Source organism: Ranitomeya imitator, chromosome 3, assembly GCF_032444005.1.
Source record: "Ranitomeya imitator isolate aRanImi1 chromosome 3, aRanImi1.pri, whole genome shotgun sequence".
Taxonomy (NCBI): Eukaryota; Metazoa; Chordata; class Amphibia; order Anura; family Dendrobatidae; genus Ranitomeya; species Ranitomeya imitator.
In genome coordinates, this window is record NC_091284.1 from 575668358 (window position 1) to 575684587 (window position 16230).

At 44.0% G+C, this 16230-nt stretch overlaps 1 protein-coding gene across 2 annotated transcripts in view; it reads right to left on the reverse strand.

Moving 5' to 3' along the window:
• The window catches only part of NALCN (sodium leak channel, non-selective), a 1007092-nt gene that overhangs the window by 302581 nt on the left and 688281 nt on the right, over positions 1-16230 (reverse strand). For both annotated transcript variants that reach the window (XM_069757980.1, XM_069757979.1), the window contains exon 15: positions 12691-12765. In XM_069757980.1, coding sequence (XP_069614081.1) covers positions 12691-12765 — 75 coding nt within the window. The remainder of the gene's footprint in view (positions 1-12690; positions 12766-16230) is intronic.

The window sequence follows — 16230 nt, forward strand, 5'->3', positions numbered from 1 at the left end:
TTTGGTGGAGGGGGAATTGGAGTATATTGTGGAGAAGATTTTGGATTCTCGTGTTTCTAGACGGAAACTCCAGTATCTGGTTAAATGGAAGGGTTATGCTCAGGAAGATAATTCCTGGGTTTTTGCCTCTGATGTTCATGCTTCCGATCTTGTTCGTGCCTTTCATGCGGCTCATCCTGGTCGGCCTGGGGGCTCTGGTGAGGGTTCGGTGACCCCTCCTCAAGGGGGGGGTACTGTTGTGAATTCTGTGGCTGAATTCACTCCTGTGGTCACAAGTGGTACTGCAGTTTCTGAGCTTCCTCCCCAGGTGTTCTGGTGAGCTCGTTAACTGCTTCATTACTTAACTCCGCCTGATGCTGCTATCCTTGCTCCTTGTCAATGTTTCAGTGTTGGATCTGAGCTTCTCCTGATTGTTCTTGTGACCTGCTGCTCTGTATAGCTAAGTGCTTTTTGCTTTTTTGTTGCTTTTTTTCTGTCCAGCTTGTCTTTTGTTTTGCTGGAAGCTCTGAGACGCAAAGGGTGTACCGCCGTGCCGTTAGTTCGGCACGGTGGGTTTTTTTTTGCCCCCTTTGCGTGGTTTTGCTTTAGGGTTTTTTGTAGACTGCAAAGTTCGCTTTACTGTCCTCGCTCTGTCCTAGAATATCGGGCCCCACTTTGCTGAATCTATTTCATCCCTACGTTTTGTCTTTTCATCTTACTCACAGTCATTATATGTGGGGGGCTGCCTTTTCCTTTGGGGAATTTCTCTGGGGCAAGTCAGGCCTATTTTTCTATCTTCAGGCTAGCTAGTTTCTTAGGCTGTGCCGAGTTGCCTAGGTAGTTGTTAGGCGCAATCCACAGCCGCTTTTAGTTGTGTTTAGGATAGGATCAGGTGTGCAGTCTACAGAGTTTCCACGTCTCAGAGCTCGTTCTTGTATTTTTGGGTATTTGTCAGATCACTGTGTGCGCTCTGATCGCTAAGCACACTGTGTTTCTGGATTGCCTTCATAACACCTGTCATTAGCAAACATAACAGTGCAGCCAATTTTTCATTCAAAAAGTCAAATGGCGCTCCTTCCCTTCCAAGCCCTGCCGTGGGCCCAAACAGTGGTTTACCCCCACATATGAGGTATCAGCGTACTCAGGACAAATTGGACAACAACTTTCGTGGTTCAGTTTCTCCTTTTACCATTGGGAAAATAAAGAAATTGTTGCTGAAAGATCATTTTTGTGACTAAAAAGTTAAATGTTCATTTTTTCCTTCCATGTTGCTTCTGCTGCTGTGAAGCACCCGAAGGGTTAATAAACTTCTTGAATCTGGTTTTGTGCACCTTGAGGGGTGCAGATTTTAGAATGGTGTCACTTTTGGGCATTTTCAGCCATATAGACCCCTCAAACTGACTTCAAATGTGAGGTGGTCCCTAAAAAAATTGGTTTTGTAAATTTCGTTGTAAAAATGAGAAATTTCTGGTCAAATTTTAACCCTTATAACTTCCTAGCAAAAAAAAATTTTGTTTCCAAAATTGTGCTGATGTAAAGTAGACGTGTGGGAAATGTTATTTATTAACTATTTTGTGTCACATAACTCTCTGGTTTAACAGAATAAAAATTCAAAATGTGAAAATTGCGAAATTTTCAAAATTTTCGCCAAATTTCCGTTTTTATCACAAATAAACGCAGAATTTATTGACCTAAATTTACCACTAACATGAAGCCCAAGATGTCACGAAAAAACAATCTCAGAACCGCTAGGATCCATTGAAGCGTTCCTGAGTTATTACCTCATATAGGGACACTGGTCAGAATTGCAAAAAACGGCAAGGTCTTTAAGGTCAAAATAGGCTGGGTTAAATGTGAACATGACAGACAGATAAACCACTGCTGAGTTTACCATTGTACATAGTCCAGGTGTTACAAGTAATTACTCTCTGCCCATCTACAGTGCAGACATCTGCATCTCCATAAATCATCTTTTTCAAGTGAAAGCTTACGAAATGTAATTAAAACATGATTTATGAGTATAAATACTACCTTTTGTTCCAAGCATTTCCTGACATCCAGTGAACATATTAAATATTGTGCACTTAAGAACTAATGTTTACTGTAGCAGAAAACTAATTATACTCTTAAAGAATATATTGAAAATAGGATCAAGAAACAGCTTTAACCCCTTCAAGACCCAGCCTGTTTTCACCTTTCTGACCCGGCCAATTTTTACATTTCTGACCACTGTCCCTTTATGAGGTAATAACTCTGGAACGCTTCAACGCATCCTACTGATTCTGAGAATGTTTTCTCATGACATATTGTACTTTATGATAGCAGTAAAATGTCCTCGATATGACTTGCTTTTTTTGTGAAAAAAATGGAAAATTTAGAAAATTTTGCAATTTTCCAACTTTTAATTTTTATGCCCTTAAATCAGAGAGTTATATCGCATGAAATAGTTAATAAATAACATTTCTCACATGTTTACTTTACATCAGCACAACTCTGGAACAACATTTTTTTTGCTAGGAAGTTATAAGGGTTAAAAGTTGCCCAGCGATTTCTCAATTTTTCAACAAAACCATTTTTAGGGACCACATCACATTTGAAGTCACTTTGAGTGGTCTATATGATAGAAAATAAACAAAAGTGACACCATTCTAAAAACTGCACAAAAACACATTCAAGAAGTTTATTAACCCTTCAGATGCTTCACAGTAATTTTTGCAATGTTTTTAAAAAAAATGAACATTTAACTTTTTTTTCACAAAAAATTTACTTCAGATCCAATTTGTTTTATTTTACCAAGGATAACAGGAGAAATTGGACCTCAAAAGTTGTTGTACAATTTGTCCTGTGTACGCTGATAACCCATATGTGGGGGTAAACCACTGTTTGGGCGCATGGCAGAGCTCGGAAGGGAAGGAACTGTGAGCCAGTTTCTTTGTAGCGCTTGACGGGTTTTGCCACTGCACTTGGGGACACATTCAAAGTTTGCCCAATTTTTCGGACTGACTGACCTTCATTTCTTAAAGTAATGATGGCCACTCGTTTTTCTTTACTTAGCTGCTTTTTTCGTGCCATAATACAAATTCTAACAGTCTATTCAGTAGGACTATCAGCTGTGTATCCACCAGACTTCTGCACAACACAACTAATGGTCCCAACCCCATTTAAAAGGCAAGAAATCCCACTTACTAAACCTAACAGGGCGCACCTGTGAAGTGAAAACCATTCCCAGTGACTACCTCTTGAAGCTCATCAAGAGAATGCCAAGAGTGTGCAAAGCAGTCATCAAAGCAAAAGGTGGCTACTTTGAAGAACCTTGAATATAAGACATAATTTCAGTTGTTTCACACTTTTTTGTTAAGTATATAATTCCACATGTGTTAGTTCATAGTTTTGATGCCTTCACTGTGAATGTACAATTTTCATAGTCATGAAAATACAGAAAAATCTTTAAATGAGAAGGTGTGTCCAAACTTTTGGTCTGTACTGTAGGTCGGGTCGTTACGGATGCAGCGACACCAAATATGTGTACTTTTATTGTTTTTTTTATTATTATTTACATACATAAATGGATTTATTGGTAAAATATTTATTTTATTTATTTATGTGGGGATTTATTAAATTTTTTTTAAACATCATATATATATATATATTTTTTATAACTTTATTACATTGTCCCAGGTTGGGACATCACTATATAAGGTCAGATCGCTGATCTGACACTTGGCATAGCACTGTGTCAGATCAGCGATCTGACAGGCAGTGTAGGAGGCTTGCCGGCACCTGCTCTTAGCAGGCACTCGCAAGCCACCTCACTCCAGGAACCGGAAGGAACCCCGCAGCCATCTTGGAGCCGAGGGTCTCCATGGAGAACACAGGAACAACGCAATGATCGCGTTGTTCCGGTGGGAGAGCGCAGGGAGCCTCCATCCCTGCGCGATTGTCTTCTCTGCCGCTGTCAGTACTGACAGCGGCATCAGAGGGGTTAAATGCCCGCGATCGGTGCTAGCACCGATCGTGGGCATTGCGGCGGGGTGTCAGCTGTCACATACAGCTGACACCCGCACGCGATCACCGCGGCGCTCAACGTGAGGCCGCGGTGATCGTGCCACCGTACTAGTACTGCACTGGTCAGAAATGCACCTCCCGCAGGACAGTATTAGTACGGCGGAGGCTGGGAAGGGGTTAACATTTCAGACTCAAAGACAGTGATTTCAGGAATTTTATGTTGACTTGGACATATGGGGAAATGCCTCAGATACATTTATCTGCCTTCAGCTGCCTTTCCTTTCGACCAGTGCAGTAAGTATGGAGTAGTCCATTCCTCTCTTTTTTCAAGAAGTGGGTTAAATTTCTACAATCAGTTATGTCGTATATCCTGTAAGTATGAAGTCATCTGAGCTGACTTTGGCTACTACTTAATTTTATTATAGTTGTCATGCAGATCACAGTTTTTACTGGTTTCCAGAGCCTCTGGTGGCCATTGTACTGAAACCCATGGCAGGGAAATCAATGGGAAGTGCAGCCACTCCGCTCACTGTTGACATTTTTTGACAGACAAGGGCCCACAGCCTCACAGCCCCGGGACACCTCCTCCTCCCAGCCCAGAGCCTGCAGCATCACCGGACTCATGTCACCACCACTGGCCTACTGCATTAGCAACCATGTCTCCTGTGATCCCACTCCGTAGCCACCTCTCCCCCGGTAGCCTACATTGGGATTATAAGACGCATCCCTATTGTCCTCCAAATTTTGGGGAAGGCATCTTTTAATCCGAAAAATTGCCACTCATGTACAGCAGGATCTAGTAGGACTGAGATAATGGGCAAAAGAAAATGCTAGTCAGCTTCTAACACAGTGGGATAAATGGGCAGATGCCAACCTGCTGTGACTGCAAAGTGAATGCAAACAATGTCATAGATGTGTGGTAAGAACTGCAAAGTGAGGTAAATCTAGTGTAAATGCAATCTAAAATTCTAGTAATATTACACATATTTGAGTGTTTAGTGCAGCGGTGGGGAACCCCAAGCTTGTGGACTGTACCTTTTCTCTGGCCCCGGGACAAATCCCCCGGGACCGTGATGATCGGGGCGGCAGTTGCCTTTTGTGGAGGGAGTTAGAGAGCGATAAGCTCCAATGCCACAGAAAAAAACAGCAGCAGCGTCTCCTGGGATGTCTATACCGAAACCCCATGTCTCCTGTGATGTCTATACTGCAGTTCCTAGTCTCCTGTAATGTCTATGCCACAGCCCCATACTTTCTGTGATGTCTACGCCCCATCCCCAAATTGTCTGCTGTGATGTATATGCTCCAGCTTCATAGTGTCTGCTGTGATCTCTACGCCACAGCCCCATGTCTCTTGTGATGTCTATGCTGCAGCTCCATGTCTCCTTTGATGTCTATGCCACAGCCACATGTTTCCTTTGATCTCTATGCCACAGTCCCATTTCTCCTGTGATGTCTATGCCGCGGCCTCAAATCTCCTGTGATGTATATACAGCAGTCTTGGTGACTCCTATGTGATGTATATACTGCTGATCTCCCTCCGCTTGAGTTCTATAAATGTAACATGAGCAGTGATGAATTTTGCACTGTGAGGAGACCTGCAGTGTAATATACAGTGCGGGAAAAAAAGTATTTAGTCAGCCACCAATTGTGCAAGTTCTCCCACTTAAAAAGATGAGAGAGGCCTGTAATTGACATCATAGGTAGACCACAACTATGAGAGTCAAAATGAGAAAACAAATTCAGAAAATTACCTTGTCTGATTTGTCAAGATTTACTGTGCAAATTATGGTGGAAAATAAGTATTTGGTTGTCACGGGGCTGCCAAGAGAGACTAAGGCTGGTTACCCGGGCCCCTGCGTTATCCCTCAGACTAGGGGAAACCCTGTCTGTCCCTCTCCCAGAATTTACACTGATGGTGTGCTTGTCTGGGCCGCCAGGCCTGGTCTTAACTCCTGTTTCAGCCCTATGCTGAAACCACCACCCGCCACCCAGTGAAGAGACCATACACCAATTCCCCACAGAAAGCACAGACAGGGAAAACTAAAAACGCACCACGCCGCAAGCACATGGGAAAATACGATAATGTGCACAGGGCAACACAAATACAAATATAGGAAGGAGAAATATAACAACGGATAATACACCACCAGATTCGATATTTCTACTCCAAAACCACCACTCCAGACCGGAATCACTAGGCACGAGGCACAAGCTATAATCGGCGACGCCCAAAGTCCAGCAAGACTATTTAAAGGTCATGGGCGTAACCGAACCTCCAACCTGATTACCAACTAAATTAACCCCGAGAAACCTGGATAAAGTCAAGCCAGCGCCACTGAGCGTATAGTGGACGTAAATGGAATTACCGCTGTCTGTCGGACGCCCTAGTGTGAATAGCGTCCGACATGACATTGGTCACCTAAAAACATGCAAGATTTCTGCCTCACACAGACCTGTAACTTCTTTAAGAGGCTCCTTTTTCCTCCACTCATTACCTGTAGTAATTGCACCTGTTTGAACTTGTTATCAGTATAAAAGACACCTGTCCACAATCTCAAACAGTCACACTCCAAACTCCACTACGGTGAAGACCAAAGAGCTGTCAAAGGACACCAGAAACAAAATTGTAACCCTGCACCAGGCTGGGAAGACTGAATCTGCAATAGGCAAGCAGCTTGATGTGAAAAAATCTACTGTGGGAGCAATAATAAGAAAAAGAAAGACATACAAGACCACTGATAAACTCCCTCCATCTGGGGCTCCATGCAAGATCTCACCCCATGGGGTCAAAATTAGCACAAAAACAGTGAGCAAAAATGCCAGAACCACACGGGGGGACCTAGTGAATGACTTGCATAGAGCTGGGACCACTGAAACAAAGGCTACTGTCACGATGCAAAAATATGAAAACAGGAGATGAGGAATCTGGGCCCCTGAACTGCCCCTCAGGCTAGGGGAAGCCCTGTCTTTCCTTAACTTGGGGGTACCCTTGAAGGTAGGGAGGCCCAAGTCACCGACCTGTCCCTGTCTCCTGTTAAACCCTGAACTAAATCCCCACTCCCCACCCCAGGAGGTGAGCAGAGAAAACAGCACCACAAAGCAAATAAACAATATTAAGGGGAGCACGAAATCAAAAGGTGAATGCACAAACTACAAAGGGACAAAGAAACAATAACACCACACTTAGCTTTCTCTGCTGCAAAGCACCGCACAGCAGAGTAAGGCACCAGGAATGAGTATTTAGCTGAAGAACAACAACACTCAGAAAGCTCCTTTTCCAGCAAGGTTGGTATCCAATGGACCTGTATAACCAACAGTCAGCTGAAGCACCAGGTGACCTTATAAAGGATGGTGGGAGTGGTCACAAACATCAGCTGACCAGGCAGCAATGCAATGCAGTGCAATAACACCAGCGGCCACTGGGGGGAGTAAACTGCATTAACCCCCAATGACCACAAAGGAAAAAAGTTTATATCTGCGGGAAACCAGATCTGCCACAGATCCAAACATGGATCGTGACAGTACCCTCCTTACAATGAGTGGCCTCTGGACACTCAACATCAGACCTCACCACATAACCCATGGTGAGGACGCCTTGATCCACCAACGTTCACCTCGGCAGTCACCTGACTCTCAGGTTTACGGCCAACGTGGCCTGAAGAAAATGCCAACAGTGAGGGCTCCGGAGGCACCACAAATCTCCAGAGCGCCGACCTGGGGAATGAGTTGTGTATATGCATAACTGGGGGTAACTCCAACTGATAAGTCCCTGGGCTGAGAATGGCTGACACCCGATATGGCCCAATCACCCTGGAACTCCAGGACCCAGTTGCACACTGCCACCTGATGTTTTTGGTTGAAACCTATACATACTCATTCATACCCAGGTCCGGACCTGAACGTTTATATCCATGCATGCATCTGCCACAAGATGGTGAATTTCTAGAGGAATTGACAACAGAGGCGTCCCCCTGTGTCACCAAACTCACACCCCCATTATGCTCAGAGGGAACCACCACCCTTCTCTGACCCCTCCTCCTAAGAGGTCTCTGACACACTGGGTTAGCATGTAGTGAGGGAAGAGTCTTGCCCCTACTCTCTGGCAGCATCTCTGCTGCCCCCACTGGAGAGGAAGGGGTAGGTTGTAGAAGGACGGCAGAGACAGTTGCCCCTGGGCAGCAGCCCTCACACGACTGATCCCAGCTGACCACTTCCCTTGACCGCCAATCTATGACCGGGTTGTGTTTTTTCAACCAAGGGAGTCCTAAAACGATGGGTGTTGGTATTCCCCCCAAGACGTAGCACGACAGGAACTCCTCATGATGAGTCCCTATACGCAGGTGTATATCATCCACGACTTGGGTCACCCACCCCTGGCTGAGTGGTACGGAGTCAATGGCCTGGACACTTAGGGGCTTAGTTAGTGTTCTACACCTCAGGCCATGGGTCTGGACAAAATGAGCATCCACCAGATTGACACCTGCTCCACTGTCCACAAACACCGGTATACACTCAGTTTCCCCGCCAACCACTACTTCAGCTGACAGGTTACACTGAGGAGAAGATATGGAGGAAATATACACTCCCTGGTTGCCTCCCTCCACACAACCAGGGTAATGCGGCTTCTTAGGTGGTACAGGTTTTTTTGGCGCGAGCTGGGCAGACACCGATAAAATGACCAATCTGCCCACATTAAAAACATGCCCCCACACCACGGCGAACCGCAGGCAACCCCATTTGAGAAACAACTCCTCCCACCTGCATTGGTTCCTCCACTTGCTCAGGTGTGTCCTCCTCCCTATCAAGGACTACCGGAGACACATTAGGTGTATGTCTCTCCCTCAAGCGTCTATCTACCCGGATGGCAAGGGACATGGCGGCCTTCAATGACCTGGGGGCGGCATACTGCACAAGAGCATCCTGCAACCTTGGAGACAGACCCTGCCTAAAATGGCTCCTAAGGGCAGGGTCATTCCACTATGTGTCAGTGGCCCATCTCCTAAACTCCGAGCAGTAATCCGCAGCCGGCCGAGCCCCCTGCTTGATTTTACGCGGTTAGGATTCTGCCAGGGAGACGCCATCAGGGTCCCCATACACAAGCGCCAAGGCCGTAAAAAACTCGTCCACTGACCGTAAAGATGGAGAACCGGACGGCAGGGAGAAAGCCCAGGATTGGGGATCCCCCTTAAGAAGGGAGGTTATAATCCCCACACGCTGTTCCTCACTCCCTGATGAATGAGGGCGGAGCCTGAAGTATAGCTTACAGGCTTCCTGAAAAAACAAAAATTTATCTCTCCCTCCAGAGAACCTGTCAGGAAGAGATATCTTGGGCTCTGGTTGAGCATGTACCTGGCCCGAAGACCAAAACCCCACCAACTGCTGCAACTGCTGCACCACCTCACCACGAAGCACCTTAAACTCATCAGTGAGGGTCTGAAGCAGTTGGGCAAAGGCCTGCATTTGAGCCATAGCTCACCAGAGAAAAATAAATGGGACGGTTGGTTATAATGTCACGATGCAAAAATATGAAAACAGGAGATGAGGAATCTGGGCCCCGGAACTGCCCCTCAGGCTAGGGGAAGCCCTGTCTTTCCTTAACTTGGGGGTACCCTTGAAGGTAGGGAGGCCCAAGTCACCGACCTGTCCCTGTCTCCTGTTAAACCCTAAACTAAATCCCCACCACCCACCCCAGGAGGTGAACAGAGAAAACAGCACCACAAAGCAAATAAACAATATTGAGGGGAGCACAAAACCAAAAGGTGAATGCACAAACTACAAAGGGACAAAGAAACAATAACACCACACTTAGCTTTCTCTGCTGCAAAGCACCGCACAGCAGAGTAAGGCACCAGGAATGAGTATTTAGCTGAAGAACAACAACACTCAGAAAGCTCCTTTTCCAGCAAGGTTGGTATCCAAAGGACCTGTATAACCAACAGTCAGCTGAAGCACCAGGTGACCTTATAAAGGATGGTGGGAGTGGTCACAAACATCAGCTGACCAGGCAGCAATGCAATGCAGTGCAATAACACCAGCGGCCACCGGGGGGAGTAAACTGCATTAACCCCCAATGACCAAAAAGGAAAAATGTTTATATCTGTGGGAAACCAGATCTGCCACAGATCCAAACATGGATCGTGACAGCTACCATCAGTAACACATTATGCCGCCAGGGACTCAGATCCTGCAGTGCCAGACTCGTCACCCTTCCTTAGCCAATACATGTCCGGGCCCGTCTGAAGTTTGCTGGCGAGCATTTGGATTATCCAGAAGAGTACTGGGAGAATGTCATATGGTTTGATGAAACCAAAGTAGAACTGTTTGGCAGAAACAAAACTTGTCGTGTTTGGAGGAGACAGAATGCTGAATTGCATCCAAAGAAGACCATACCTACTGTGAAGCATGGAGGTGGCAACATCATGCTTTGGTGCTATTTCTCTGCAAAGGGACCAAGACAACTGATCCGTGTACATGAAAGAATGAATGGGGCCATGTATCGTGAGATTTTGAGTGCAAACCTCCTTGCATCAGCAAGGGCATTGAAGATGAAACGTGGATGGGTCTTTCAGCATGATAATGATCTCAAGCATACCACCAGGGCAACAAAGGAGTGGCTTCGTAAGAAGCATATGAAGGTTCTGGAATGGCCTAGCCAGTCTCCAGATCTCAATCCCATAGAAACATGGCACTGGTTTATAGTTATCACAGGAAACATGGGGCTGTGGCACAGACCTCACAGGAGACAAGGGACTGTGCTATAGACATCATAGGAGACATGGGGCTGCGGTATAAATATCACAGCGGGCACTTTGGGGCTGCGGTATAGACATCATAGAAGATGCTGCTGCTGTCTACTTCTGTGCCTCGGGAGCACATCATGCGCCAACTCCGTCCACAAAGTATGTCCTGACACTGGCGATGGCCAGTGTCAAAAAACATAATCTGTCATTAAACACACAGCTGCATTCAGCAGTGAAGAATGAGGGCACGTCTTCACTGACTAAGAAGATATTAAAGTGCCAGCAGCCGTTAAAATGCCACTGCCGGCCCAAACCGTTTATGGTGGACCTCAGGTTCCCCACCCCTGCATTACGGGTAAGTTAATTAAATGTTTGACCAAATATAGTAGGACCATTTTCAATAAAATGATAATTTTTGATGGCCCCTGAAGGATGGTATAAATAATCAAATGGCCTTGGCAGAAAAAAAGGTTCCCCACACCTGGCTTAGAGGGTCCTATTTTGTCACACAAATTTTCACCTGCCCACCAGTATTTCACTTTTCTTAGTTGGTGCTAGCAAATTTTGCTTTCCATGTGCAGGTGTTGATTGCCTTCATCTTGCTTGTGCACTTTCCCCCCATCATCCATAGCTCTGCCTATTTTTGCAGAATTGGTGTGAAAATGCCAGAATTCACTAAATTATTTTGCATCCTTGCATTGCACAAACATTTTATGACTTTTCAACGTGTTTTGCACCAGATTTATTATATAAACACTTTACGAATCGGAGCTTGAATCTCCGGTTGTACAATTACATTGCAAACTGTAGAGACCCAGCTGAGTGAGGTCACCTTGTCTTGGCAGGAGGAATCACACAATTTGATCAAAATACAATGCAACCTAAAGTTTATAAATATATCCTATAAGTATACTAAAATAGCAGTTATATAAAAATAATACAAATACTACAGGCTTGTACATATCTTAGTGTCAGCAGGGAGCTGCTAAGTATATGTGTTTGTTACTGGGCAAGAGTGTCCACTGACAATGGAATTAGCCTCTTCTGAACTTTAGAGCCACCTCTTGCAAGTAGCAATCCTATGGCTATGTGCACACGTTGCAGATTTCCTGCGGATCCGCAGTGCTTTTTTCTGCGCAGAAACGCTGCAGATCCGCAAATGATTTACATTACAATGTAAATCAATGGCAAAAAAATATGCTGTGCTAATGGTGTGGAAAATTCCGAACGGAAAACTCAGCGGATTAAAAAAAGGAGCATGTCAATTCTTTGTGCGGATCTGCAGCGTTTCTGCACCCATTCCATAATAGAAATCCGCAGTGGTAAAAACGCATGAAATCCGCACAGAATCTGGAGTAAATCTGCAACAAAAACGCACAAACTCCGCATAAAAAACGCGCAGATTTTGACCTGCGTTTTCTGCCAAGAGATGCACAATCCGCACAGAAAATTCCACAGGCAAATCAGCAACGTGTGCACATACCCTCAAAGTTAATATTGCCCCTTTAATGAGCCTTGCCACATGACTTAGGATAAAAAGCGAAACCAGAAACTACATTTGCATATGTGTTTTGCAGGAGAGAGCTAAGCACGAGAGCAGGTTTGGCTGGGAGAAAGGCCTCTGGCAGGCCGTGTAAGGGGTAGCATTTCTTTGTGGAAACAAACAATGGACAATTTAAAAGATTGTTATGGAAGGAAATCACAAGAACATACATTTTATTTATTACATTTACAGTATATTGCCTTACATGGCTTTATCCAAGAGGTTATTTCTTTGGCGACCACAACATCATGTTCTTTAGACAAGCAGTCAGATAGATGAACTGCGCAGAGTGGTGTTCACCCTGGTGCTGTGCTTGTTATTATAGCAAAAACTCAATAGTCCAGAATTACATTATGAAATTCTGCACATCTGCTGTCTTTATGGTTGATTTGTGTTAGCAGAAACATCGATTGATTAGATTACCTGCTTGAGCTTTTTCAAATCTTCATCAAGCTCCAGATTGTCCAGGATAACCGCCACAAACAAGCTGAGCAAAATCTAAAAAAGATAAAAAACAAACTTAATTATCATTAGACACAGTAGCAAGTAATATTTTTCAACTTGCATGTAACATTATTGCTTTAGATCACTTTTGCAATTAACCCCTTTACCCCCAAGGCACCCTTGCATGTTAATGACTGGGCCAATTTTTACAATTCTGACCACTGTCCCTTTATGAGGTTATAACTCTGGAACACTTCAACGGATCCCGGTGATTCTGACAATGTTTTCTGGTAATATATTGTACTTCATGATAGTGGTTAAATGTCTTTGATATTTCTTGCGGTTATTTGTGAAAAAAATAGAAATTTGGCGAAAATTTTAAAAATTTTGCAATTTTCCAACTGAATTTTCATGCCCTTAAATCACAGAGATATGTTACACAAAATACTTAAAAAGTAACATTTCCCACATGTCTACTTTACATCAGCACAATTTTGGAACCAAAATTTTTTTTGTTAGGAAGTTATAAGGGTTCAAATTTGACCAGTGATTTCTCATTTTTATAACACCATTTTTTTTTAAGGACCACATCACATTTGAAGTCACTTTGAGGGGTCGAAATGATAGAAAATACCCAAAAGTGACACCATTCTAAAAACTGCACCCCTCAAGGTGCTCAAAATCACATTTAAGAAGATTATTAACCCTTCAGGTGCTTCAGAGGAATTTTTGGGATGCTTAAAAAAATGAACATTTAACTTTATTTCACAAAAAAATTACTTCAGATCCAATTTGTTTTATTTTTTCAAGGATATCAGGAGAAATTGGACCCCAAAAGTTGTTGTACAATTTGTCCTGAGTACGCCAATACCCCATATGTGGGGGTAAACCACTGTTTGGGTGCATGGCAGAGCTCGGAAGGGAAGGAGCACCATTTGACTTTTCAGTGCAAAATTGGCTGGAACCCTAGCCCTAACCCTAACCCTAACCTAAAAATAAAATAAATACATTTTTTTATTTTATTATTTTTACCCTAACTTAGGGGTTGATAAAGGGGGATTTGATTTACTAGTTATAGCGGGTTTTTATAGCGGGTTTTTATGTTTGGCAGCTGTCACTCACTAAAAGACTCTTTTTATTGCAAAAAATATCATATTTTTCTGACCATAAGACGCACTTTTTTCCTCCAAATTTGAGAGGAAAGTGTGGGTGCGTCTTATGGTAGGGATGTATTGTGGGGAGGGGGCAGCGTTGAGTGGGATTGCACTGGGAGGCAGGAGGCAGAAAAATGTCCCTGCCGGGCTTTAGGAATCAGCGCTGGGGAAACCACATGGTCCCGATCATTAAAGTACAGTGAATATTCATTAGCTGCTTCCCCCCCAACCAGTCAGCTGAGCAGTGAGTTGGGAGCAGCAAATGAATACTCCTTCACAGGGACACACATGGTTTCCCCAGCGCTGGATTCCTGCAGCAGCTGGGGAGATCTGTGTGTCTGGTGGAGGAGGCAGCAGCAGGGGCCAGAAGGGACAAGATCGCTGCATACCTGCCTTCAGGGGCTGTGCTGGATGCTGAGTGCTTCAGCACAAGGACCTGTGTGATGTCATGAAGAGGGCGGGCTGGAGCATCACATGGCAGCACAGAGGCTTCCCTCTTCTGATGTCATCACAGGTCCTGCAGACACCACACTACAATCTGCAAGCTTACTCCTATGCTGTGGAGAGGCAACAAGAGGGAGCGCTCTGTGGTGTCATGGGATAGGATGCTCCAGCATTTTACCTCACCACAGTGTGGCTGGCTGCCACAATTAAAAGGTTAATCACTACAACACACAATAAAGCACTCTGCCACTTCTGTGGTGAACTATAACTCCAGGCATTCCATAGGTTCTGCAGGACATGCTGGGAGTTATAGTTCTCCCAATGGGATCTCAAAGCAGCACTCCAGTGTGTTACTTTTCAGTGCTGGAGTGGTGCTTTAAATATAAGCCTTGTGCCCCTATTCTTATATTCACCCTCCAGCGTCTTCATATAGTACTTTACAAACACCACACTGGTCCCGCAGCACCATCTTCTGCCCGCAGCTTCCAACATAATAACATAGTATTATATATAATAACAACACATATAATAGTATGTTTATGTTATTAAATATTTTACCACCTTTTTTGCTTTAAATATTTTTTCCCTATTTTCCACCTCTAAAACTTGGGTACGTCTTATAGTCCGGTGCGTCTTATAGTCCGAAAAATACGGTAGTTTTTCCATCACCACATTTTGAGAGCTATAATTTTTCCATATTTTGGTCCACAGAGTAATGTGAGGTATTGTTTTTTGTGGGACTAGTTGACGTTTTCATTGTTACCATTTTCGGGCACATGACATTTTTTGATCGCTTTTTATTCCGATTTTTGTGAGGCAGACTGAACAAAAACCAGCAATTCATGAATTTCTTTTTTTTTGGGGGGGGGGCGTTTATACCGTTCCGTGTTTGGTAAAATTGATAAAGCAGTTTTATTCTTCGGGTCAGTACGATTACATCAATACCTAACATAGTAACATAGTAACATAGTTAGTAAGGCCGAAAAAAGACATTTGTCCATCCAGTTCAGCCTATATTCCATCATAATAAATCCCCAGATCTACGTCCTTCTACAGAACCTAATAATTGTATAATACAATATTGTTCTGCTCCAGGAAGACATCCAGGCCTCTCTTGAACCCCTCGACTGAGTTCGCCATCACCACCTCCTCAGGCAAGCAATTCCAGATTCTCACTGCCCTAACAGTAAAGAATCCTCTTCTATGTTGGTGGAAAAACCTTCTCTCCTCCAGACGCAAAGAATGCCCCCTTGTGCCCGTCACCTTCCTTGGTATAAACAGATCCTCAGCGAGATATTTGTATTGTCCCCTTATATACTTATACATGGTTATTAGATCGCCCCTCAGTCGTCTTTTTTCTAGACTAAATAATCCTAATTTCGCTAATCTATCTGGGTATTGTAGTTCTCCCATCCCCTTTATTAATTTTGTTGCCCTCCTTTGTACTCTCTCTAGTTCCATTATATCCTTCCTGAGCACCGGTGCCCAAAACTGGACACAGTACTCCATGTGCGGTCTAACTAGGGATTTGTACAGAGGCAGTATAATGCTCTCATCATGTGTATCCAGACCTCTTTTAATGCACCCCATGATCCTGTTTGCCTTGGCAGCTGCTGCCTGGCACTGGCTGCTCCACGTAAGTTTATCATTAACTAGGATCCCCAAGTCCTTCTCCCTGTCAGATTTACCCAGTGGTTTCCCATTCAGTGTGTAATGGTGATATTGATTCCTTCTTCCCATGTGTATAACCTTACATTTATCATTGTTAAACCTCATCTGCCACCTTTCAGCCCAAGTTTCCAACTTATCCAGATCCATCTGTAGCAGAATACTATCTTCTCTTGTATTAACTGCTTTACATAGTTTTGTATCATCTGCAAATATCGATATTTTACTGTGTAAACCTTCTACCAGATCATTA